At 46.7% G+C, this 26,071-nt stretch overlaps 1 protein-coding gene across 3 annotated transcripts in view; it reads left to right on the forward strand.

Moving 5' to 3' along the window:
* Positions 1–2,928: 2,928 nt before the first annotated feature.
* LRBA (LPS responsive beige-like anchor protein) overlaps positions 2,929–26,071 on the forward strand; it is a gene marked incomplete at its 5' end in the record, with an annotated part of 423,662 nt that continues 400,519 nt past the window's right edge. For all 3 annotated transcript variants that reach the window (XM_084266649.1, XM_084266650.1, XM_084266651.1), the window contains one exon: positions 2,929–3,150. In XM_084266649.1, coding sequence (XP_084122775.1) covers positions 2,929–3,150 — 222 coding nt within the window. The remainder of the gene's footprint in view (positions 3,151–26,071) is intronic.

Raw genomic sequence — 26,071 nt, forward strand, 5'->3', positions numbered from 1 at the left:
GTCACCTCGCTGTGATACTTTGTTACCGAAACTCACACCCTTGCCTGTCTCTTAAAATGCTGGTACCACATCCTGCGGTTCCTAGAAGGATGTGTAATCCTTAACACAAGCAGGCTCGTTAAAAGTGCAGAATTGAAGACTCCTTGAATCGAGAGCTGGGAGGAGCAGATCTCTTAATTCTTTATTGCCAGATATTCAGTGTAATACCAGACAAATAAGTTCATTTAAAAGTCAAACAAAAGAAACAAAAGGTTTCTTGCATTTGAGGTAACACGCGCGCATATTTGTAGCTCAAGTCACCTTAGAAGGAAGCACAGAAAGGGCATCAATTCTCCTGCCTTACCAGGAAGCAGGACCCGCAGTTTTACGTGTAGGTTGCCAATAGGGTATTTAGCTCAGAATTTGCATCTGCAAACGTATGCAGGCACTGGCAGGTATAGTTACTGCACCCAAAGACTGCTCCCCGCATTTAGAAACGCGACTCTCCTCCATCCAGCTTATTTTTCAGCTGCGATTTGATCGGGGTTACTAGTTCACCTTCACGGCAGGTCCCGGCAGGGGCACGGGAAGGGGGATCGGCGGGGGCAGGCGCTTTGGGGCGGCAGCCGTGCCAGGAGGGGCACCTCGGGGCCGGGATCAGAGCCCCGGCCTTCCCCTCCGGACACCTCAGCTCCGTGGCCGGACCGAGCAGGGCTACGACGGTTTGGCGGGAGATCCCTCTCCGCCCGGTGGTCCCCCCACCCGCTGGGCGAACGCAGCCGAGCTGCCGCGACCGGTTGCCCGGTGGAAATAGCCACCCCCCCCCGCCAGCGTGGGAGCCCGGCCGAGGGGCGGGGAGGGCAAGGCCGCGCCTCCGCCCACCGGGGACGGGACCGCCCCACTTCGGGACACGGCCCAGCTGCCAGCGGACTTCGGTACTCGCCGGGGACGGACTGGCGCCGGATTTTAATATCGCCGTCTCCCTTGCTGGGACCGGGACGGCGTTTCGGGCGGGGAATCCCCGCTTGTGCCGGCCCCGTTGGGCTCGGACAGTAGCCTGCCGGGCTGCCGAGTAGCTGTGGCTGAGCGGAGCCCGCCCAGGGGGCACGGCCAGCGAAACGCCCGCTCGGGGGGAAGCCCCGCGGACCCCGCGGGCCGTGCAATAAGCCGCGTTGCCTCCGACGCAACCGGCGTTACTCTGAAGGCTTTTAAGCTGCAGGAAGAGCGCCAGGTTTCTTGCGCCTCTTTCAGCTCAGTTCGTTAAATCCGGGCGGCGCCTCGCATGACCTATATTCGCTCCCCCTGAGGGAGGAAGGGCTCCCGCCCGCGCCGGGCCGGAGGTTAGGGCGGGGAGGCGGCTCACCCGCCGCCGCGGGATGGCTGCTGACGGGGTGCGTGCGCCCCAGCCGCCCCGCTCCCTCCTCCTACGGCGGGAGCCTTTAAACCTCCTCCCCCTGCAAAGGCGCTGCCTGCTGCGGCTCCCCGCTTGCGGTTTTCCCCCGGGTTGGGGCCCTGAAGGCAGAGCGCGGGGCCGGGGCCGTTCCGGCTTTATTTCGGTCTTTAAAAACCGCTCCGCCTCCCCCCAGCCCCGCCAGGAGAGCTCCTGCAGGAGCGGCGGGCTTCCAACAGTTCTGCAACAGTCCAATAACACTTGGGGCAAGCGGCTGTACGCGGCGTCAGGGGCCCCGCAGGCAGCTGGTCTCCCCCACGGGAGCAGCCCGACCCCCGGAGCAGGCAGATCGGGGGTGGCGGCGCGGCGGGCGGGCTGAGGCCGTTCGTGAGGCGCAGGAGAGCGGACGGGAGCGCTCCCGCCTCGCCGCCGGGCGCGCGCTTCCCGCCCCTCCTCTCCCTCTCCCCCTCCTCCCCCCCCCCCCCCGCCGCCCCGCACGGCTACGGGCGCGCGCCGCTCACCTGGCACACCTGAGCGCACCTACGGCGTGCGCGAGCCAGCGGCGCCCGCCCCGCGCCGCTCCGGCCCGCCCCGCCCGCGCCCGGCCGCGCAGGCGCAGGGCTCCTCGGCCGGCAGCGCTCCGAGGGCTCGGCGCTGTCATGGCGGCAGAGAGCGGCAGCGGCGGCAGGAAGAGATGGGGCTGATCGAGACGGCGGCTTGAAGCGGCGGGGGCTGAAACTTCAGGCGCCTTCGGGAGAGGAGAGAGAGAGAGGGGTGGGGGTGGCCGGCGCTGCGCAGCCCACCCTCTGCAGCCGGCGATCGGGGCAGAGCAGCTGCTTCCCGGCCCCGGAGCCCGGGCGTCAGGGCAGCCCGCGCCCCCTTCGCCGCGGCGCCGGGCGGGCAGCGAGCGGTGAGTGCGAACTTGCTCGGCGGCGGCGGCGGGTCGCTGCACCTGTCCGCGCCGGCAGCCGGCGGCGGCTGCAGCACAAGGGCAGGAGCCCGAGAGGCGACGGGCAGGGAGGAGCGTGTTCCCTTTAAAAAAGAAACCCACCCCCAATTACTTGTAGCGATAACGAAATCCCTCCGATCGGGCCGGGGCTCTCACCGAGCCGCGGGTCTGTGGGGAAGCCCAGGGCTTCCTCGGGGCGCGGCGTGAGCGCTCCTGTGGCCGCCCGGTGCCGCCTGCCCGGCGCGGGGCAGGGGATGGGGGCCGCTGGCTGGAGGTGGGACCCTGGGGCTTGTGGGGAGCGCCTGTCCCCTCCGCGGCTTGACAAAACCTCTTCTGGTTGTCCTTCAGGACTGTAAATACCTGCCTGAGGGCAGAGAGCGGCTGACAGACGCCTCCTGCTGAGGGAGAGAGCTGGGACTCCGAGGGCGCGTCCTCCCCGCCTGCCTCTCTTCCCTCCCCGCCTCCCTCCCCCCGCGTCGGACACGGGTTTCCCCAGGAGCCGGAGCCGAAGGGGAGGAGCGGGGGCCGCCGGTTACCTTCACCGGGAGCACAAGTCTCTCCCCCCTTTCCCGGAGCGGCGATTCAAGTCGTAACCTGAAGTGAACCGGCCATGGCGAGCGAGGACAAACAAGTTGTTCAGCCAACAGGTGATGGTGGAGGAGGAGGAGGAGCGGGAAAAGAAGGAAATGCCGCCGAAGGGGGAAGCGTGCTGCAGCCTTTGAATCCGGGACTCCCCATCCGAGGTATCAGGATGAAGTTTGCTGTGCTGACGGGACTGGTGGAAGTCGGGGAAGTGTCCAACAGAGACATAGTGGAGACTGTGTTTAATCTGGTAAGTTCATTGCCTTTCTGGGTGCGAGGGGAAAGGACAGCATCTGTGTGCAGAAGCAGCCTGTGCCTCTTGGTGGGGTTTTTTGCTGTTATTTTCCTGTAAATACATTTTTTTTTACATGTTTATGTTATCCCTTTACTAGATTTCATCTAGATTCACTTTACTTACGGGTCACAAAAGCTGAAGATGAAGTGTGTGAGCCTTTATATACATTTAAACTCGTCACAGTGTGAAACAGCATCCTCCTCGGTCGGTTTGCATCAGAGAAACTGTTGCTTTATTTAGCCCTGAGAAGTGTTATGTTTAAACATTCAACAGGTGTACTCCACGAGAAAGTTAAATGTTGATTTAGTAACTCAGGCTGTCATCAAAGCGCACACTTTGTTGTTTCAAGCCAAAACAACTTTCCCTGTGAAGATGTTTATGCCCCTCTTTGCTTTCTGTTTGCTTTAGAAGTAGGAAGGACTTTCATGTTCTGTCTGATGGGGGTGGGGGTGTCAGGGAGTAGTTCATTCAAAGGCTTTACTTGCTCTGCTGATTTGGAACAACAGAAGTCAATTTCAGTGCCCTTTTTCATTCATTCATAGTCAGCTGTTACTTTTTTGGAAGCACTGCAGGTGTATTTCATCCTAATAAGAGATCTCACTAACAACTGAGGATGCAACTCTTCCTGTTGAAGCCCCAAGCATGATATGCACTGCTGGACTTGTTGGTTCACATTTAAAACAATCAGGCTCATTTTTAACATTTCCTTGCTGAAGGAGACCAAACATCAGGAGAAAAACTAAGTTGTCAACAATACTCTGCTTTTATCAGAGGTCTCAAAACATCTCTAAAAATACCCATTTTTCCTCCACTTCTTCCTTTTAGTGAGCACCTTAGACTTTAAAAGGAGTGTGGTTCCTCACAAACGAGGAAGTGAGAGGATGTAATAAAATAAAGCCCTGGCAACAAGGAAAGTTGTTGCAAAGGGCATACTGTTTTTTAAATGCTCTTTGCATTTTGGGATTTTTGTTAACAGTATTCTTTTTAACATGAAAGTTTTAAGGGTCATGACATATTTGTGTGTGTTTAATGTTTTTTTTATCTTCTTGGTTTTGTGATAAATGATTATTTTTTTTTTAGTATTTTTGTATTAACGTTGTGCTGCTCTAAATTGTTTGGATGAAAGTCTCAACATAGAGGAATTGCAAAAAATGAAATGAAGGTCAGAGGTTTCATGGATGCTTCAAGTAGGAGAAAGTGATTTTACTTACTTAGAGTCCACTTGACAATTGTCCTTGACAACCCAGTGCTCAGATATGTGGATTAATTTCCTTTCAAAAGGAAATCTTGGTAAATAGCTTATGATTTAGGATGCTGGTGTGAAGGAAAATTGTTCATGAGTGTGTTAAATTTTACTTTGTTTCTATCATGGTCTTTTGAGTGATGTACTGGAGGTGTATTTCATGGCAGCAGTGGGAGGAGGTTCAATAGAATAATTAAAAATGCTCCTTGTTCATGGGATTCCTTTTCTGCTCTGTTTTGGACAAGGGAGGAATGAAAAATTCAGCTTTATTCAGAGGATCCTCGATTTTTAGATTTAAGAGCTCTAGAGATTTTGACCAGTGGACTGCATTCTCCTGGATCTTCATTTCCCAGGTAGAAGTAGGGGAGAGTTTCTGGCCCTTGGAAATATTTTTAAATTGTATTTTCTCTTTTTCTGCAAGTGAAGCAACATCCCTGACCTCTTGGAGAAGATTCCCCAACTCTTCCAGCACACCTGCCTACAAAGTGGGAAGCTAAAGTTCCTCAGCCACGTTAATCTATCAGAGCTGAAGTAGCTGCTTGATAGCTATCATGAAACAACCAGTAGTAAGGACACTGCCTGCCCAATTTTGGGGCAATATCAAAACCAGGAGGTCCCTCGGTTTCTCTGAGTCCAAGGAAAACCTGTCACCTACTGGTGACTAATTTGGAAGGAGAGTCAGCCAACAAACTGATAGTTTGGGGTTTTTTTGAGAAAGCATCTGTTTTGTGGACTTCTTTATATACATATGTTTGGTAAAAACTGTTAATCTGACTTTTTAATACAGCTTTTTGGGATATAGGTCTCCCCACGAAGCAACACTCATCCATCATTGTGTTCTCCCTCCAGTCATTTGCTGGCTGTGACGTCTTCTTTTTGTTGATTAATACCTCTGAAATCATGCTGATCAGAATTTAAGGCATGACAAGTACTGGTAAGCACTGAGGTACTTAGTTTTATGCATAAGCACACAGAAAAGAGTTAACTTCTCTGTGGAAAAGTGATTCCTAGCGATGGCTCTTCTGGTAGTGTGTTTCCCAGTAGCTTTTGGAGCGAGTTCACTCGTCTGTGTCTGTGCACGTTCAGCTGGAGGTTTGAAAATCAGGCTGTGATGAAAATCAGGCTGTGATGTCTGGTGACTTTTGGGGTTAAGCACAACGTAACCACCTCCAGTTGGGTTTCATTCAGGTTGGTGACTCATAACTGCACTGCCTCAGTGGTGTTAGGGGGGAGGCAGCTGGCTCACTGCTGCTACTTTGAAAAGTACTTTTGGTGTTTGGGGGAATTTTTTGGTCACTGAAGTGAGATGCCTTTAGATAAGGAAGGAGGGCTGGGCAAACCTGTGTCAAAAGGTGTTTTTACATATTTATTCTTCAGAGCATAACCATCTGAAGTGTTTATTTATTTTAAAAAAAGAGGGGTTAGCTGACCTAACTAATTTCTTGAGCAGAGATGTTGCTGTTAGTAGTGCTCCTCAAGCTTGCATGTGAGGTTATGCTGGGGTTTTCTGTTTGTGATGGGGAGTCAGTAGCAGTCTGAGGTGCTGTCTTGGTATTTCTCACCTTTAAGGATTTAAGAGATGGTCATGCTTCTGACTCAGAAGGTCAGAAATTTAAAGTGCATGGTAATTGACCTCTAATTTCTTTATTAATTGACCTGTAATTTCTCTATTAAAGAAATTTAAGCTTTTGTAGTCTGATTACTCAAGTGAATAACTTGTCCAGTCGAGCAGTGATAGCTGGGAATGACCTGTAATGTTTTCTCTGTCCAGCAGTGTGACAGAGTGCTTAGTGAGCTCCCTTCTAGTACACATCAAAACCCCAGTAGTCTCATTATACCATCTTTGTATATTTCCAAGTCAATCTGCTTTCTTGGGGCCAGTATTCTCTGAGAACCTAGTTTTCCAGCCCATGTTGGATATGGCTTTATGTATTTCAGCACTTCTTAAAATAGGAAAATAGTGACTTTGAAGAAGCTTCTTACTCTGTGAAAAACTTTGAAAGCAAGTACTTGTTCAAGTATTGATCCACTCTGTTATTTTCCTGACAGACAGTAAGCAAACCTCCAGGTATATATTGCTCATGCATTCTGAATTATATTGACCTTGGGCAGCAGTAACTCCTTGAATTTCCTTTATATACAGATATCCTGTTCATTACCTCATATCTACTCCCCTTCTCCCCATTTATTCAAATAAAAACCCTCCTGATAGGAGAATATGATAGAATGAAAAAGAAATTGTTTACAGTGGGATCTGTTACTAATATAACATAGCTGTGTGTTTTTCACAGGAAAACAGAATGACAAGTTGCCCTAATAATGAAGAAACTTCCATATAGATGAGTAGAAATAATTCAGCAATGGTCAGAACCCAATAAAAAAAATTAAAATTACATATATTTGATATATATGTAGAATAAAGTTACAGTACTGTGCTACTAGTGTCAAAGGTGATTATTTTTTTTTTTTTAGGATCCAGTGTTTTCAGATTTAGAGAACAAATTCTGTTCTGAAGGCTCTACAACCTGTGTTGGAAATACAGGAGTTCTACAAAATCTTTCCTAGGTTAAAATTCTGGGTAGAGCTCCTGGTCTACTCAATTCCAAACAGGCTTGTCTTGGAAACACGACAACCTTGACATATGATACAAGTTATTGCAAGTTTCTTGTGTATATATAAAACTTAGGTCACTGGATATCCTTGTCTCCAGGAGGTAACGGGCTCTCGCTGATAAGTGTGGTGCTCGTACTGAATGCTGTTTGTGCAGGGGTTAACGATGCTGCAGTATTAGGCTTGCAGTAGGAAATAGATTTCTGGGCAAATTCTGCTATTCTTTGAGTTAGGTGACTCTGCAGCCAGTGTCTTTCACTGTGGTGTTGGGGAAATTCAGTTTGGGGTCTTCATGCCAGAATTTACTGAGGTCTCAAGTTGATTAATATGTACAGACAACAGATATTCCAGACTTTTTCCTCTTCTCTAAAGAAATGCCATACCTTGCTCTAAGCCAACCTAATTTTAAAAAACTTTAGCATTTCTGCTTGTTCTATTGATCATAATATAGATTCAGATAGATTATAATAGAGATTGTTTTGGTTCCTTTTTTCTCTCAGTCTGTGTTGCAAAGGCTTTGTTTTAATGTTCTGTCTCTTTGGAGGGGAGGATGTGCTGCTGCTTTCATTTATGGATTATGAGGTCCTCACCATTTCAAGTCCCCCAGTGACAAAGTGCAAATGAGAAAAACCTTAATTTTTATCACTCTTGGAGGAAAAAAATAATGGTATTGGAGGAACAAAGGCTAAAAGTACTTTTAAAACTTCATTTGTCACCTCCCTCACTTCTGTCAGACTACTTAAAACCACAAACAAAAATCAGTGTAACGTAAAAATTCTTACAGTTTTCTTTCCTCTTTTCTTCCTTGCAAGGAAAGTGGGGTTTCTTCCCCAACCCTACTTGGCTTTTTTATTGAACAAATCCGAGATAAATGTCTGGACTGACATTTGTTTGCTCTCAGCTCTTTTTTTTTTTTTTGTCATATACCCATTGCTGTGGTTTCTACACTATAAACTCTTTATCATTATTCATATTGAAAGCTAATGGCATCATCTGCTGATAGAACAGATTTCTAATTTCATATGAATGTTTCTGAAAAAACTAGAACGATGGGTTTTATGAAATCATATTTCCTCTTTTTTTCACCTCCAGTCACAGACTTTTTTTGCATGTCCCATCTTGTAGAAAACCCCCAAAGCTAATCTCAGAATTGTAGGGGTTGGAAGGCATCTCCAGAGATCATTGGGTCCAACTCCCTGCCAAAGCAGGGTCCCTAGGACAGGTCACACAGGTCGGCGTCCAGACGGGGCTGGAATCTCTCCAGAGAAGGAGACTCCACACCCCCTGGGCAGCCTGTCCCAGGGCTCCCTCACCCTCACTGGGAAGAAGTTCTTCCCCAGATTGGGGTGGAACTTCCTGGGCTCCAACTTGAGGCCATGGCCCCTTGTCCTGTCCCCACAGACACTGAGAAGAGGCTGCCCATGTCCCCCTGTGTCCCACCCTTCAGATATTTATAAACATTAATAAGATTAGCCCTCTTTTCTCAAATTAAATGTATCACAGTAATAAAAACACAACATTAAATGTCTTTATAACAATTAATTGTTTTCTTTACCTTATTGTGTCTTTTTAGATAACACTAGGTTTTAGTCTCTATATAAATGTTTCAAGGCTGATGATAAGTAAGAGTAACCAAACAGTTTCTACAGCGTTACTGAATATTGTCCTTTTCTTAATATACTCAGTCTGCCCTTGTAGGCTCCCAGTAAGTCCACCTCTAGCTACAGTTATCCTAGTTCAGTCACTTCTGTCCACTTAGAATAGAGATGATAAGGTAAGTCTGTGGCTTTAGCTGGGTCAAGCTTGCAGGTTTGGTTTTTTTATATCTAATAAATCAGAGTGAATTGGACAGCTTGTCTTAGCTCTCTCATAGTTTTACTCTAGGTGAATGATTGGGATTCAGCAAAAGATCTGTAATGCTTCCAAATCTTTCTCAAAGCCCTTTTTATAAAATCAGATGCAAACTTCCCTCTTGCTGGCTCCTTCACAGTGGAAGACTTGTGCCCAGTTTTGTGAATGAATTTAGACTCTTTGAATCATCTTACTGCTTTGGAAGTTGTTTTGATGCTCTTCAAGTCATCTTCATGCTTTTGAGAACATCTGAGATCTGGTAACCATAAAATTTTGGCAAGTTTAGCTGACAAAATGAGGCTGAGATGTCTTTCACAAGACTTGAACTAGGTAATCAAGTCACAAGCCCTTCATAATTACAGACTTCCATCTTGTTAGAATTTGTTCTGAGTTGTTAGGGATAGATTTGCTATTGAAGTGATGTGTATTGGGGTTTTTCAGGTGTTGCCACAACTTGGGAATTGCTTTCTAGTGAGCGGGGGAATATCACTGTGCATAGTCAAGTGTAGGAATTTAGGGAAATCTTGTGGTCAGTTGAGAAATGCATGGAATGTAAGTGAGGTGGTAATGGCAGTCTGGAATCAGATGTGCTGATAATTTAGAGGAAAATTGCCTAGACTCTGTAGAAGAGGTCATTTGTACGTTGGCTGTGGTATCAACTCACTTCTGTGACTGGAACTTAAAACACACTGTAGGATAACAGAATATTAAGGACAAAATCTTAAGTCCACAGAGAAGAATGTTTGTTTTTTCTCACTCTTCCTCTGACTGGCCATTTCTTGTAGCTTCGCATGACCGATCTGGAGCTTCCAGTGTCTGTGAAAGCCTGTGAATGACATGTGCTCTGTGTTTTCCAGAGGTGTTGGCATGCTCTACTGCCATTAGTAGGCTCAGTACACACTTAAAATCTTAAAGAGCAAGGCTGAAACAGGCATTTACATATATCATGTCTTAATAATGTCCTGTTCCATAGAATAGTTTGGGTTAGAAGCGACCTTTGAAGGTCATCTAGTCCAACCCTCTCTGTGGGGACATCTTCAGCTCACTCAGGTTGCTCAGAGCCCTGTCCAACCTGACCCTGATTGTTTCCAGGGATGAGTAATCTACCACCTCTCTGGGCAACCTGTGCTAGTGTTTGACCATTATAAAAAAGCATCTTTATATCTAGTCTAAATCCACCTGCTCTTAGTTTTAAACTGTTACCTCTTGTCCTGTTGCTGCGAAAATGCTTGTCCCCGTCTTTCTTTTAAGCCCCCTTTGGGTACTGGAAGGCCGCACTAAGATGTCCTCGGAGCCTTCTCTTCATGCTGAACAACCCCAGCTCTCTCACCCTTCCTTCACAGGAGAGGTGCTCCAGCCCTCTGATCATTTTTGTGGCTCTTCTCTGTACCTGCTCCAACAGGTCTGTATCCTTCCTGTGCTGAGGACTCCAGAGCTGGGTGTTTGTGGATGTCTGTGCTGGTTCGTGGCACACGTTAGAATTCCCCTTTAGAGGGGAATGCAGCCCTTTAACGACAGATTTTTCTAGTTGGTGTCCTGTAACAAAGGAGAGAGAGAGAGAGAGAGTCAGGTATCCACTGTGGTTGCTTTGCTCTGAGCAGTATTTTGTGTCACCTCTGCCAGACAGCAGTGGCTGGAGGGAGTGTTGGTCTCACCCAGCAGCGCAGGCCGCACCGGGAATAGGCGGCCATATGGACCATCTCAGGAAAAGCATTTGCGGATTAGGGAATAGAATGAAATCAGGCAAAAGCATCAGAGAAATAGGTAGGTGGCACGTCAAGGTTGCTACAGAGGCTGGCCATGGCAGAGTCAGATAAAAATAGATCATTATTCCTGCCTGTTGGAAGAGATTATTGGAGGGATGAAGGAAAGTGTGCAGATTCAAGATGACTGGGAGCAAAGAGAAGATTTTGGAAGTGGCTGTATGGGATGGATACTGGAGGGTGAGGAAAACCAGAGATAAGGAGTTTGCCTAAATATTTTTTTAAGGCAGCGTTGGTGGGGTAAGACATTCAGTACTCAGTGGTATATTCAGTGGTCAATGGTATATTCAGACACTGAAGCTTGCTGAGAAGTCCCAGTCATCTGAAAATCATCAGCTGGTATCTTGTGCATGGAGATTTCAAGTCTCTCAAAAGATAGAGGAGCTTTCTCCGTGGTTTCTTTTCCTCTCTGTGTACTTGTTTTGCTGCCTACTGGGGAACCTGCAGTCATTCTGAACTCATCCCACTTGACATGGTTGTCTGGCCTTTTTTTTTTTTTTAATAGAGAAGTTGATAAAGCATTTATAGCTTCTGTGGTCATGAAGTTCTTTGTGAACCTTAAGGGAGGAAGCTTTCATCTGTTGTGCAGATTAAGTAACTCTACAGTTTAGTCACTGCATGTGAAATACCTGCTTGCCACATTCTGGGTATAAAACCCTTTAAGAATCTGTTGTCAAACCCAGCCTTGCACGCATTAAACTTACAAATACCTTGTTAAAGGATTTCTATTTATTTTAAATGGGTCAATATGGAAGAAAGTTTTTGTTCATAATCACTAATTACAGTTAGCTAACTTTTTGCCATTCAAGTGTCTTCCACAGCCCTCAGAGGCCTTGCTGGTCTCTTCATAACGTTGTGCATGATGGGCTTTGGTATTAGCTTGACCTAATTACTAATGTCCTAATTTAGATTACAATTCTGCTTTAACTAATTTGGGATTCTTCTGTTAGGCTTGATATCATACAATCACAAGGAGTGATCATGCTAGAGTATATTACTGCCTGTCCGAAAACTAGTTTGGTCATTTGTTTCCCCCCTCCCTTTGGGAAACCTTCAGACTTTGTCTGGGAGCTCTGGCCATTTGCCAGGAATCTGAGGGCTTTAATTAATTTGCATAAAACAGGATACTGTTGCCACCTGCTTTTTTTAATACCACTTGTAGTTTCCAGCATGCAGTGCTCCATATTTAGAGCAGATAGCAATCGAGATGCATCCTTGCACAACTACTGTAATCAAATTCACTAAATAATGATGCTGATGTACCTTTTCCTGAGACACTGTAGTCTTTGTGCTGATACTGGAAGCTGGTTGTAATGTGTGAAGTGCTTGCATTGCTGCAGTGCTTTAGATTCCAAAGCTTTGCAAATAGGCATGAGTAGTTTCTAGATAGAAAGTAATTTGTAGAGAAGAAAACCTAATACGTTCTGTTGCACTGGATTCCTCTAGTAATAACTGGGGAGCTGGAAGCAGCTATGTCCCAGGCATGATTTTCTTGTTAATAGTTGCCTTGAGGTGATATTTAAATGAGAATAGCTAGGGGGAATAGGATGTGCTCTGTTGCCTCCTGTAAAGTGCTCTGTAAATTTGAGCTGCCAGTCTCTCTACTGCAGCCTGTAGATGAGCATTTGTTCCTGGTTTTGTATTCTACATACATCTAGCAAAAAAATTTCATGTGCATTATACCCAAATTCAGATTATTTTTGCTGTGACTGGAAAGCTGGAAGTGAGTTGTTCAGGCAAAACCCTTTATTTTGTTGATGCAGCTGAAGAAAGCAACACCTAGAGAGCTACAATGGGGTTCACTTTGCAGCTGAGAATCAAAACTGGGGTAACCACTTAGCATGCTCTAACAGAACAGATGAATCCTGTGTCTATCTGTGGGGTGTGTGTGTCGATCCCCTTCCCCCCCACCTTTGCCATCAGCAGTTGTTGTCTGTGGTATGAAAAGATGTTATGGAAAAAAAAAATTAGAATAGACTTCATCTCATTCTATTTGCTCCCCTTAAATACTCCAGATTCCTAGTTTTATACTGGACTAGCCCTGTAAAACAGTAGGTGTGCATAGGGTGACCTGTAGCTTACATACCCTCTGTTTTGGGAATGCTGGAGGGCTATCGGTGCTAGTCAGCAGCAGGTAAGGTGGTGACTGCAGCTGGAGAGCAACTTCCCTTACAAAAGGGCAGCAAGAGAACCAGTAACATCTTGCAGTGGATTGGGAATTATGAGATTATGGAGTCCAGGATGCTGAATGTTTGCTTCATCAGTCTCTCACAAATTGGCTCTGTATCGAACTGTGAGGTTTGGGTGGGAATTGCACTGGTTGGGGTGGTGGTGGGTGATAGAATCCCAGACTGGTCTGGGTTGGAAGGGACCCCAAGGAGCACAGAGCTCCAACCCCCGTCCACAACCAGGGCCACCAACCTCCAGGCCTGGAGCTACACAAGGTTGCCCAGGGCCCCATCCAACCTGGCCTTGAACACCCCCAGGGATGGGGCACCCACCCCCTCTCTGGGAAGCCCCTTCCAGCCCCTCACCACTCTCTCTGGAAAGAGCTTCCCCCTAAGATCTCACCTAACCCTTCCCTCCTCCAGCTTCACTCCATCCCCCTTGTCCTGCCAGTCTCTGCCCTTGAACAAGCTGATTCCCCTCCTGTCTCTCTGCTCCCTTCAGGGACGGGAAGGCTGCAATGAGGTCCCCCCACAGCCTTCTCTGCTCCAGGCTGAACCAGCCCAGCTCCCTCAGCCTCTCTATGTAGGGGAAAATAGATTAAGGTAAAACCCCTTGCTGTAGAATTGCTGAATAAAGGCTTTGCAGATCCTGCAACTTTTAGTAGTCTGTTCTTATAGAAGTTACTCTGTTTGCACTTCCCAGGAATAAAACTGCCTTCCTAAGGAAAACTGGTTGTGTTTCTTTGCAGGATTATTAATGATTCAGGTGGACCAGGGAATGAAGTAGTGCTTAAACAAACCCTCCCCCCCAAATACCCCCCTCCAAGGGTTTTTATGCAGATCCATAACCATAAGTTAATTAAAAAAGAAAAAGCATTAATTATTCAGAAGCAGAATTGCTGATAAGTCTTAGAACAGTGTGGTTTGGGGGTGAGGTGGAGGGGTGGGGGGAGAATAGGAACCAAATGACTAATGCTGGTAATGGTGCATGACTGTTAAATAAACAAATGGAAACTATCAGTCCAGTCAGCATCTGCCTCCTGCTAATGTTTTTGTTGAAACTGTACATGTGATTTGTCTGTAGTTTTGGTTCTGAACTTGATTGAAAAGCACTTGTAAGCTTTTTTTTTTTTCAACCCCCCCCATCCCTGATGTGAGTGTAGTTACACTGTAGGATTTGGTTCTGGTGTGTAATTTAGGTGCTGTAATGCCTGACTGTTGGGCATCTGATATGGAGTATGAGACTGAGCAACTGTGACTGCATTTTTAGAATGCATTTCAGAATAGCTAATGTGAGATGGGGAGCTGTGTGTGTTTAATGTATTGCTGATGTTATGGAATGAGAGAACACTGGGGTTCTGGGAATGGATATCTCAACTGGGATTGCATAAGTTCTGTCTGCTTTGTAATCTACGATCAAGGGTCACCTTCTGAAATGGTGATGTTCTTAACACTTCAGATTTCCTTGTGTCATGGTTTAACCCAGCAGGCAGCTAAAACAGCCACACAGCTGTTCACTCCCTCCCTCCCACAGTGGGATGGGGGAGGGAATCAGAAAACTGTGAAAACCATAGGTTCAGATAAACAGTTTAGTAGGACAGAAGAGTGTAATAATGATGATGACAAAAGAATATACAAAATAACTCATGCACAACACAGTTGCTCACCAACCACTGACTAGTTCCCAGCTAGTCTACAAGCCACGTCTCTCCTTGCCCAATTTCTTCCAGTTTGTATATTGAGCATGATGTCATATGGTGTGGAAACCCCTTTGGCTAGTTGGGGTCAGCTGTCCTGACTGCCTCCAAGCTCCTTGTGCACCACCTGCAGAAGACTTGTGCCTCCTGGATGTCAGGGCCTGGGAAGTTGGGAAGTCCTTGTCTTAACTGTAAACACTGCTTTTTGTGCTAAATCCAAAACTTGGCAACATACCAGCTACTGGGAAGAGAATTAACTCTATCCCAGTTGGGACCAGGACACCTTGGTTTAAATGAGGTAGCAGCGGTGCCCGATTTAACCATCGAGTACTGTGACAAGGGCTCTCAGGAACAGAAACTGTACCAGCAGCCCCTTACCTTTCTACAAATCAGAAGTTGCTCATGGGGGAGAGATGGCCTTGTTTTCCTGCCTGTTTTTTCCTTAGAAGTAAGGACCCAACCTTGTGTGTTGTTAGATTATCTTCCCTTTAACCTCACATCAGGGGACACTGCTTTATCCCTTTCTGTGCTCTCCTTTCTTCCACACCCTGGCACCTGCTGCCTTTGTCCTGGGCTGCAGAAGTGAGTCCTGAGGCTCATTGGGTTCAGTGGTGGGCTGGGGAGCTGTGAATGCCACCCAGGGCTGCACTTGCTTCTGATCAGCGGACTGGCAGGGGAGATGTTTGTTCCATGACTCATCTGAACCTGGCGCCAAAAACTCGTGCCCTTCCTGTGTGCCGCTTTTAAAGTGAGATGGGACTTGCTCTCTGGGAATTCTGCTGGCTTAGTGGAGCCTTGCCTGTGCAGGACATGAAAGCCACCCCCATGGCTGGCTGTGGTAGCAAGAGATTCCGATTGCTGTTTCTCAGGAGCGCATAGCGATGGTGGCATGACTCGAAAGGGATCGCTTCTAAGACCTGTTCTGCAATGACTGGGCTCACACACAAGGAACCATGCCAGAGTCATGGGTAGGGATAGAAAGCAGAGAAAGAAAAAAGTCTGAAACCTTGTAGTTCAGGTGTTTGAGTACGTCTCTCTAGTCACTCATATAGGACAGGTTTGGAGCTCGAAGACGGTGGATTTCTTGCCCACATGTCAGTGCTGAGGTAAAGTTTTCTTTATGGTATGCAGAATCCTGACTTCTTTCCTGGAAAGTGAATTAACTTTACAGGTGGAGGGGTTTTCCCCATGACTAGAAGATCTCTGGAGTTGGTTAGATATATTTCAGAAATAATTTAGACGACAAAATCTTGGGTTTCTTGGTTCTGGAAGGTGCTGTCATTCTGCAGAAAAGTGCTATTCCTGTTGCCAGCTGGGTCTTGTTTAAGGACTGTGCTTAGTACTTCTGTGTCCTGTCTTGAGAGAAGCTATTAGCAGGCTAGAAAAAATGTCATGTAACACCTCTAGAAACAAGGTGGTGCTGTGTACTGTGTGCTTCCCCCATCAAACAAGCAAAGGGGAAGAAGGATTTTCATATTACTGGACAATGTGGATGGCTGTAAAAGGAGAACTTGTCAGTTCAGGTTTTCTCTCTGCTCAGGTTTGTGTAGCAAATTGAGAAGCCTGGAAAGCTGGATACAGAGTGGAAATTGGGGGGGGGGGGGGAATTGAAGTTTTACTTCAGAACTAACTTAATCGTGATGCTTTGTTGTTGTTTTTAGCACTCTAAAGGTGGCTGTGTCTGTAGGGGTTTTACTTAGATATGCAAAGAGTGGTTTGGATCAATTCCAGTCGTATGAGTAGAGGTAGAGGTGAGATGCTAGAGGAACATCCTAACTCTGCCCACAGAATTAACATCACAAATTAACAATTTAGTTTAATCACTGTAACTGTTCTGTAGTAAACCCATTTTTTTTTTTCAAATTCAGACTTTTGAAATCAGATCTGGATTATCTAGATGTCATCAGCTTGTCACTATCCCTCACATTTAGAAAAGTTGTGGCAGTCTGGTAAAGTTCTCACTAACTGGAAAAAGGGAAACATACACCACTACCCCTACCCCACCACCCCCTCTTAAAAAAGGGAGAAGGAGGAAGGCCTGGGGAGCTACAGGCCAGTCAGTCTCACCGCTGTGCCTGGCGAGATCATGGAGCAGTTTGTCTTGGAAACTAAGCTAAGGCACATGGAAAATAGGGAGGTGGCTGGTGACAGCCAGCATGGCTTCACTAAGGGCAAATCGTGCCTGACAGACGTGGTGGGTTAGAGAAGTGCAACTGGTGCCATCTACTTGGACTTGTGCAAAGCATTTGACACTGTCCCACATGATATTCTCATGTCTGAATTGGACAGACATGGATTTGGTGGGTGGACTACTTGTTGGTTAAGGAATTGGGTGAATGGTTGCACTCTAAGAGTTGTGGTCCAAGGCTTGATGTCTGGGTGGAGATCAGTGATGAGTGGTGTACCTCAGGGGTTTGTATTGGGACTGGTATTATTTGACATCTTTGTCCAGGACATGGTGTGGTTGAATTCGCCTTCAGCAAGTTTGTGGTTGACACCCAGCTGTGTGGTGTGGTTGCTGCTCTAGAGGGATGGAAGCCTTGCAGAGTGATCTTGACAGGCTGGGGAGATAGGCCTGTACAAACCATGTGAAGATCAACAAGGCCATGTGCAAGGTCCTGTGCATGGGTTGGGGCAATCCCAAGCACAGCTACCAGCTAGGCACAGATTCAGAGAAGCCCTGAGGAGAAAGATTTGGGGGTGTTGGTGGATGAAAAACTCAATGTGAGCCAACAATGTGTCCAAGAAAGCCAACCATGTCCTGAGCTGCATTAAAAACAGTGTGACCAGCAGGATGAGAGAGGTGATTCTGCCCCTCTCCTCTGCTCTCATGAGACCCCACCTGGAGTGCTGTGTCGTGTTCTGGGGTTCCCAGTACAAGAAAGAGATTGAGCTGTTGGAGTGAGCCCAGAGGTGGGCTGTGGAGATGATCAGAGGGCTGGAGCACCTCTTGAATGAAGCCAGGCTGAAAGGGTTGGGCTTGTTCAGCCTGGAGAAGAGAAGAGGGAGATCTAATTTCTGCCTTCAGCTCCATGAAGGGGCTGCAGGAAAGCTGGAGAGGGACTGTTTGCAAGGGCAGGGAGTGATAGGACGAGGTTATTGCCTGAAGCTGAAAGAAGGCAGATTTAGATTAGATACCAGGAAGAAATTCTTCCCTGTGAGGGCGGTGAGGCCCTGGCGCAGGGTGCCCAGAGAAGCTGGGGCTGCCCCTGGATTCCTGGCAGGGCTCAAGGACGGGTTGGATGGAGCTCTGGGCACCTTGGGCTGGTGGAGGGTGTCCCTGCCCATGGCAAGGGGTTGGACTAGGTGGGCTTTGGGGTCCTGTCCTACCCAAATGAATGAGTTAGTGATTCTTTCTTAATTTTGATGGTAAAAATCACTTTCAAGTACACAACAAGAGTGTCAGAAATTTAAGCTAAGCTACATTTGGAGGTGGGGGATGGAGAATTATTTCAGGGGATTCCAACTCATCCTGTCATGTGCTAAATGATATTAAACAAACTGTGTTTGTTTAATAATAAGAGTATTTGTGTTTTCTCTTGCTTCGTGGTGTGGTGCTGTGTGTTAGTCCTGTAGCTGTTGCAAACTGTCATGCAGAGTTTACTGAGAATTTCATGGCTCGTTCCTCTTAAAGACCCTTCTCAGGTAGCTGAAGCCCAGTATCACCCTGGGCAGGGTATTTCAGTGTAGTCATATCACCTTTTTCAGACGATAGGACTAGTCAGACACAGTCTTACTGCCCTTTTCCTGGTATTTGAAAGGTCTGTTTTGTGGAATAGCTCTTCAGTTTTGGGGAACAGTTACTCTGTGTCTGCTGGGCTTTGGCCTTCTATAGTACTGAGTTAGAAGTGATGTTGATACTTCAGTTTCCTGTTTAAGGTGGGTGTATGGGGAAGGAGGTGACCAGCTGTCAAGGCTTAGTTATATTCTTCCAGTTGAATTCTCAATTTCACAACTTTTAAGAGTCAGCTTTAGTATTTCCTATAGATCTATGATTTAGGTGTAGGTAGAATTCTGTTTCTTAACTCCGTCTAGGAGTTTTGTTCATCAAGGATCCGTGATCCTGCCCCTCTACTCTGCCCTGGTCAGGCCCCACCTGGCGTGTTGTGTCCAGTTCTGGGCTCCCTGGGACAAAAAAGCCAGGGATCTCCTGGAGAGAGTCCAGCGGAGGCTGCGAAGGGGATGAAGGGCCTGGAGCATCTCCCCTGCCAGGAAAGGCTGAGTGAGCTGGGGCTGTTCAGCCTGGAGAGAAGAAGATTAAGGGGGGACCTTCTTAATGTTTATAAATATCTGAAGTATGGGATGCAGGGGGACATGGGCAGCCTCTTCTCAGTGCTCTGTGGGGACAGGACAAGGGGCGATGGCCTCAAGTTGGTGCCCGGGAAGTTCCGCCCCAATGTGGGGAAGAACTTCTTCCCAGTGAGGGTGAGGGAGCCCTGGGACAGGCTGCCCAGGGGGTGTGGAGTCTCCTTCTCTGGAGAGATTCCAGCCCCGTCTGGACGCCGACCTGTGTGACCTGTCCTAGGGACCCTGCTTTGGCAGGGGGTTGGACCCCATGTGCTCTGGAGGTCCTTTCCAGCCCCTATGAGCCTGTGATTCTGTGGTTTAAATGGATTTGTTTCCTTGTGACTTTACCATGTGCATTGGAAGAAATGTTTGAAAGCACATAGGGGTTTTGGATCAGGTATTGGTCGTGAACATGTTGGGATCAAAGCAAAGGATTATCAGCTGCAGGAATTGTATGTGCAATTGTATGCCCAAAGAAGGGCAACCAGGCTGGGGAAGGGGCTGGAGGGCAAATCCTCTGAGGAGCAGCTGAGGGAGCTGGGGGTGTTCAGCCTGGAGAAGAGGAGGCTGAGGGGAGACCTTCTCCCCACCTCCCCTGCTCTGCCAGGAGGGTGCAGAGAGGTGGGCGATGGTCTCTTCAGCCAGGGGACAGGAGATGGGACGAGGGGGAATGGCCTCAAGCTGTGCCAGGGCAGGGTCAGCTCAGATATTAGAAAAAAAAAAGTTATTGAAAGAGTTGAGGGCCTGGAACAGGCTGCCCAGGGAGGGAGTTGTGTCACCTTCCCTGGTTGTGTTTAAAAAAAAAAGGGTAGATGAGGTGCTCAGGGATATGGTTTAGCTTAGGACAGGAATGGTTGACTTGATTATTTTAAAGGTTTTTTCCAACCTTTGATTCTGTGAAATTCCTATTTTAAAAACTGTCTGAACCTCAAATGTAATCCAGAATTTTGAAGACCAAGATGCCTTTGTCGAAAAGTGTTAATCATTTGGCCAATAGGAACCCACAAGCTAACCATCTCTGATTAAAGTAACTGTAGTGTCACAAAGCAATAATGAAACACATGTATGGTGATTATATTTGTTAAACACTAGTTGCCCAGGTATGTCTTGAGTCAGTGGTTTGTGTAACGCTGTAGTCATGATCCCTGTACGGTGTGGGTCCATGTCCTGATGCTGTGAGCCAGTGAGGTGTTTGTACAGTCGCTGTGTGTGGTGTTGAAGTAACATTCTCCTTGTGGAGATGTATTCCTGCCTCTTGCCTGAATGAATTCCATATCAATGGTGGGTGCTATTAAAGCAAGAAGGGGAAAAAAAGGTATTTTTATTGGCTAATTCTGTAAACATGGGAGGGCCCCTTACTGTCAGACCAGGCTCTTTGCTTTTATCCATTTGATGCAATGAAGATTTTGCAGGCTGATTCAAGTCTTACTTGCTCCAGGCAGGTGGTCATGACTGGTACAGCACACTGAGTTACATTTAAATTGCCTAGGAAGATGAATAAAGGTCCGTGTTTTTCTACAGGATTGTCATGATACACAGAGTAGCAAAGGGCTGAAAAATAAGCTACTCATACTGCAGCTACCTGCTTTGGAAGCATTCATGGGTAGGGCTGCAGAGAACTGGCAGAAGTGAAGCTAGTGATAATTTTGGATAGGTGATGTAGACTAAAGTGCCTCAAGGCAACAGTGTGCAGCTGTTGAAAGTCACCTTCCTCCAAGGCTGTGCTTTCTGAGTTGCTCCATCAAGAGGTACTTCTCTATTGCTCCATTGTTCTAATGGCAACTGAAGTCAATGAGAAGTTTTGTTGTCACAATCCACAGTGTAGATTCAGTGTTGGCAATGAAAAGCTTGAGCTTCAAAAGCTTTTACAAGTTCATAAATAAACTGTTTAACAGCTGATGCCCGTTTTCTTCTCCCAGTGACCTTGTCCAAACATAAATTAATGGCATCTTTACTTCTAGAATCAAAGAATGTGTTAGGTTGGAAGGGACCTTTAGAGGTCATCTAGTCCAACACCCCTGGTGAGTAGGGACATCTTCACTAGAGCAGGTTGCTCAGAGACCCATCGAGCCTGTGATTCTAAGGCAATGTAGGAGCTCTTCAGAAAGTCGAGTTTAGCTGAATCACCAATGACCTTCATCTGAAATGAAGGTGTTGACTCTAAAGCTGTAGTGAGGGCGGTATCCTTCCAGAACCTGAGACAGTGCAATGTGAAGGCTTTATCTGTGATTCTGACTTGACGTGGCTGTGACCTGTCTCATAGCAGCAGGTTTTTTGCCGTAGAAAATCTGTAAACTTCAATTTCTCTGGTAGACCTGGGGCTCAGGAGGAGCTACAACTAGTTAAAAATTTTAAATTTAAAAAAAATACTTAAAGTTTTTTCCCCTCTTTAATCTGTTGTGAAGATGGCAAACTTCTGTGTCCTACTGAAACATTCTCTTCTCCCCTAAAGTTAACCTTCTGCAAGCTGCAGTGAATGGTGAGGAGATTTTAGCATCTTAACATATTGAGACCTGGTTGCCAACTGCTACATTACATAATGTTAGTTATGAAAGAGGAAATGAACACAAAAACTGTGCTTGGTGCCTGGCTGTGTATGGTGAGCCCTCTTTCTGGGAAGAGGCTGCCTTGTGTGAACCAAATCTTCTGAAGCAGGGTGTCCTAAAACCTGAAGCCAATTCATGCTGCAACTTCAATGCACTACTTGCTTGAAGCCAAATAATTGTAGTTGTTTGAATGCAAAGTGTTTCTTCCCCACCCCACCCCCCTTTAAGTGAAGACTAACATACAGTAATAGAAGTAATTTTTCAATAGAGAGAGTGACTAAATTGAAAATACCAAGATGGTCCTATTGACTAGGGAGTTGTTCTTCTTTTTTATCTGCTAATTATCTGGAAAGTATGTAGTGAATAAGAAGCTTCCAATGGAGGAAGATCTCAGGATGCAAATGAAAATTCTAAGGTTTTCAAATCTCAAGTCAAAAAATGTAATTATTTTCAGCTAAAGCTCTTTGGAAGAGCTCCTGAACGTTACCCGAGGCAGAGAGATCTAGACAAATGTGTGAGCTGCCTGGTTTTGTGCAGCAAACTCCCAAGTGTGGAGGATGATGTCCAAGAAAGCATCTGCCTTGCTTTGCTGTGGGTGCAGCTGCTGTCACTGCTGTCACTGAGGATGGTGATAACTGTGGTTTCTGCGAACAACCATCCAAGGCTAGCAACAAGAGCTCTTGTATTGCATACTCCCATCCCTTAAACTGGTCCTGCACATGGGACATAACAACCCCGTGCAGTGCTACTGGTGAGACAGCTGCCAGGCAGAGAAGGACCTGGGGGTGTTGGTTGACTGACACCTGAATATGAGCCAGCAGTGTGCCCGGGTGGCCATGAAGGCCAATGGCATCCTGGCTTGTGTCAGAGCCAGTGTGGCCAGCAGGTCTGGGGAGGGGATTGTGCCCTTGTACTGGGCACTGGTGAGGCTGCACCTTGAGTGCTGGGTCCAATTCTGGGCTCTTCACCATAAGAAGGACATGGAGGTCCTGGAGTGTGTCCAGAGAAGGGCAACCAGGCTGGGGAAGGGGCTGGAGGGCAAATCCTCTGAGGAGCAGCTGAGGGAGCTGGGGGGGTTCAGCCTGGGGAAGAGGAGGCTGAGGGGAGACCTTCTCCCCACCTCCACTGCCCTGCCAGGAGGGTGCAGAGAGGTGGGCGATGGTCTCTTCAGCCAGGGGACAGGAGATGGGACGAGGGGCAATGGCCTCAAGCTGTGCCAGGGCAGGGTCAGCTCAGCTGGGAGGGAAAAGTTCTTCCCTGGCAGAGTTGTGGGGCTGTGGCACAGGCTGCCCAGGGAGGGGGCTGAGTCCCCACCCCTGGGTGTGTTTAACAGATGGGGAGATGAGGTGCTCAGGGATATGGTTTAGCACAGGACAGGAATGGTTGGACTTGATGATCTTAAAGGTCTTTTCCAACCTTGGGATTTTATGAATTTGAAAAAGTTAAGAGCTTGTCCCCTCAGGATGGTGATAAATTTGTGAGATCTACTTGTGGATTAGGTGGGAAGAATTCATATAATTAGGGCAATTCATGGGCGATTCATAAATATATGTTAACTACTGAAGTATGTAAACTGGATGATTTAATAAAAGTAACATTCTTATGCTGTGTGAATAAAAGTTGTTATTCATTTTTGTAATAATAGGAGGCATAAGAAGAGAAATTTTCTCCCATCTCCTCACCATACTCTTTAGGACTCTCCCTTAAATGGGCCTATTTCTCAATTGGTTTTGGATGGTCTCATGAAACATTGGTTTTTGTGTCACTGACTTCACATATTTTTGGGTTTCAAAGATGTTACTGCACTATAAATCTGAAAATAGTTTTGTGTTAAACACAGTGAGAAATGGGACTGGAACCTAATGAGGAAAAGAAATCTAATTTTATCACTTCTTAAATGCTGTTATCTCACCAGAGCATTCCTCTCATTACCTGGAGTCATTTAGCACCTTCTGTAGTGCCACGTGTAACACAGTTCAAGTAGTATAATAAATGCTGAGGATCAACACAGTTATTGAGTTATGTTGTGTCTTAGGAATTTCAGTCCCTTCTGTGGAGAAGGGTTTTTATCTGTAGCTGTATTTTCCATAACCCACTGCTTTCCTCTTCGGTTTGCTCAGCACACAAGTGTGGTGGCAGTGAAGTGATGCCACTGTAAGGCTTCTCAAAGAGAATGTTGTTACTGCCTGTTTCATCTGTATTTTGTGCTCAGTAAAGAACTGTTACTGATTTTAGCCTCTTCTCCTGGCCTGGTGTTGCCCACATACAGAAGAGAGGGCTGTTGTGATCATTGTTCTTTACTCACACAGAGTGTTAGGAGTTGGAAGGGACCTCTGGAGATTGTCTAGTACAACCCCCCACCAGAGCAGGATTACCTGGATAGGACAGGCAGAAACACATCCAGGTGGGTTTGAATGTCTCCAGAGAAGGAGACTCCCCAGCCTCTCTGGGCAGCCTGTCCCAGGGCTCCCTCACCCTCACAGGGAAAAAGTTCCTCCTTATGTTCCCATGGAACCTCCTCTGCTCCAGCTGCACCCACTGCCCCTTGTCCTGTCCCTGCCACCCCTGAGCAGAGCCTGGCTCCAGCCTCCTGACTCTCACCCTTTACATATTGATAGACAGTGATGGGGTCACCCCTCAGTCTCCTCTTCTTCAGGCTAAAGAGGTCCAGCTCCCTCAGCCTCTCCTCATAAGGAAGGGGTTCCACTCCCTAAATTACCTTAGTGACACTGCACTGGGCTCTTCCAAGGAGTTCTATGTCCTTCTGGAACTGAGGGGCCCAGAACTGGACATGGTACTCTAGATGTGGCCTCACCAGGGAAGAGTAGACAGGAAGGAGCTCTGGTGGCATCAGGAGTTGTACTGGTCTCCAGAGTTAAACAGCTAAACTAGGTCAAAATTTTTGCAAGCAGCATGGGGACTGTTGAAGAAACTAGGGGATGAACAGTGCTCAGCACTCTAGTTAGCTGTCTTACTGAAAAATGCTTAAAACAAAAGAAGAACCTTGCTTAATATGACCTTTTGAGTTTGAAGGCAGGTGGCAAGATACTTATGATTCAGTAATGGAGTAGATAGGCAATTAACACTAAAATAGTTTTGATTTTTCTTTCTCAAAGCTATGTTTGCCTTACATAAAACCCTAGATTTTTTAATGAGTTGGTAGAATCACTGAAACTGAGTAGTTAAACATTCTTTTCATTGTCGCTGTCAAATGCTTATTTGTTAGAATTATTCTAGATGCTGAAAACTGTTTTCTGGCTTGTCTTTAAATTACTTTGTGCAAAAGTTACAAACTTTAGCTGACAGTGTTTTGTTGGAGTATGACTGACACTAGTTTCTGCTTTGATAAAGAAACAAATAACTGTAACTTGAGTTTCTTCTTTCTATAACTTTTGATTTTCTTCCTGAACATTTCTGTAATTCACACTCACAGGGGCTGGAAGGGCCCTCCAGAGCCCATGGGGTCCAACCCCCTGCCAAAGCAGGGTCCCTAGGACAGGGCACACAGGTCGGCGTCCAGACGGGGCTGGAATCTCTCCAGAGAAGGAGACTCCACACCCCTTGGGCAGCCTGTCCCAGGGCTCCCTCACCCTCACTGGGAAGAAGTTCTTCCCCAGATTGGGGTGGAACTTCCCCTGCTCCAACTTGAGGCCATGGCCCCTGTCCTGTCCCCACAGAGCCTGAGAAGAGGCTGCCCATGTCCCCCTGTGTCCCACCCTTCAGCTATTGATCCCCATTGATCAGATCCCCTCTCAGGCTGCTTCTCTCCAGGCTGAACAGCCCCAGCTCACTCAGCCTTTCCTGGCAGGGGAGATGCTCCTGGCCCTTCATCCCCTAGAAGTGACACTGCTGCAGGTAAAGGAAAATGGGTGAATGCCAACAAGGAAGAAATAAGTTTTAGGTTTGCCTGAAAAAGCAGGCAATCCCATCCTTTTTTTAAAAACATATGTTAAGAAAATCACGCTGTCCCTGTGTTTTCCCTGGTGGTGGCAATTGCATAGGGTTTATTTGGGTATTTTGGTTTGCTTCTTTTTAAAAATCCAACTCAAAACAACCTGATTATTCAAAGTGTGTGGTGCTGTGATTTCAGAGGATAAATATGATCAAGTAGTGATGCCACTGTATAAAGTTCTCCTGTTAATCATACTAAGTAGTCATACGTGAGGCACACACGTGTGCCTCCACAGACTTGGTCCTTTGAAGAGGGCTTAATGTAGATAAAATGTTAATCTGCTTCACTTATAGTGCACAGATCAGCCTTAAGTAAATGCTAACCAGGAGAAAGTCAGCTGTATCATGAATTTCAGAAGGAAAGTTGGGACTTTTCTAGGTAGACAATACCTTGCTTTCCAAACATCTTACGGGTTTTGCAGAAAACTTCATGCTTATAAGTTTAATTGGGTTTTCAAGACCTCGTTGCACTTACTGGGAGTGTTTGAGTCACTAGAGGCAGGGATTTCCCCTGGCACTTTTAGCCTCAGAGGCTGATGGAGCTGAAGTAATGTGGTGGTTATGCCAAAACTCTTATTTGTATTTCTTGCTTCATTTCTCAGTTACAGAAAGTGAAGTGTACTGTAAGACAAGTTGTGTGCTCACCTGTAATGCCAGTAGGAAGACAGGAGAAGTTTACTTTGGGCTTTTATATTAACTGAATCTGGGAAACACAATGGGGCTGTTTACATTTAGAGACCAGCCTGAGTGTAGAATTGAC

This window comes from Gallinula chloropus (genome assembly GCF_964237585.1).
Source record: "Gallinula chloropus genome assembly, chromosome: 7".
NCBI lineage: Eukaryota > Metazoa > Chordata > Aves > Gruiformes > Rallidae > Gallinula > Gallinula chloropus.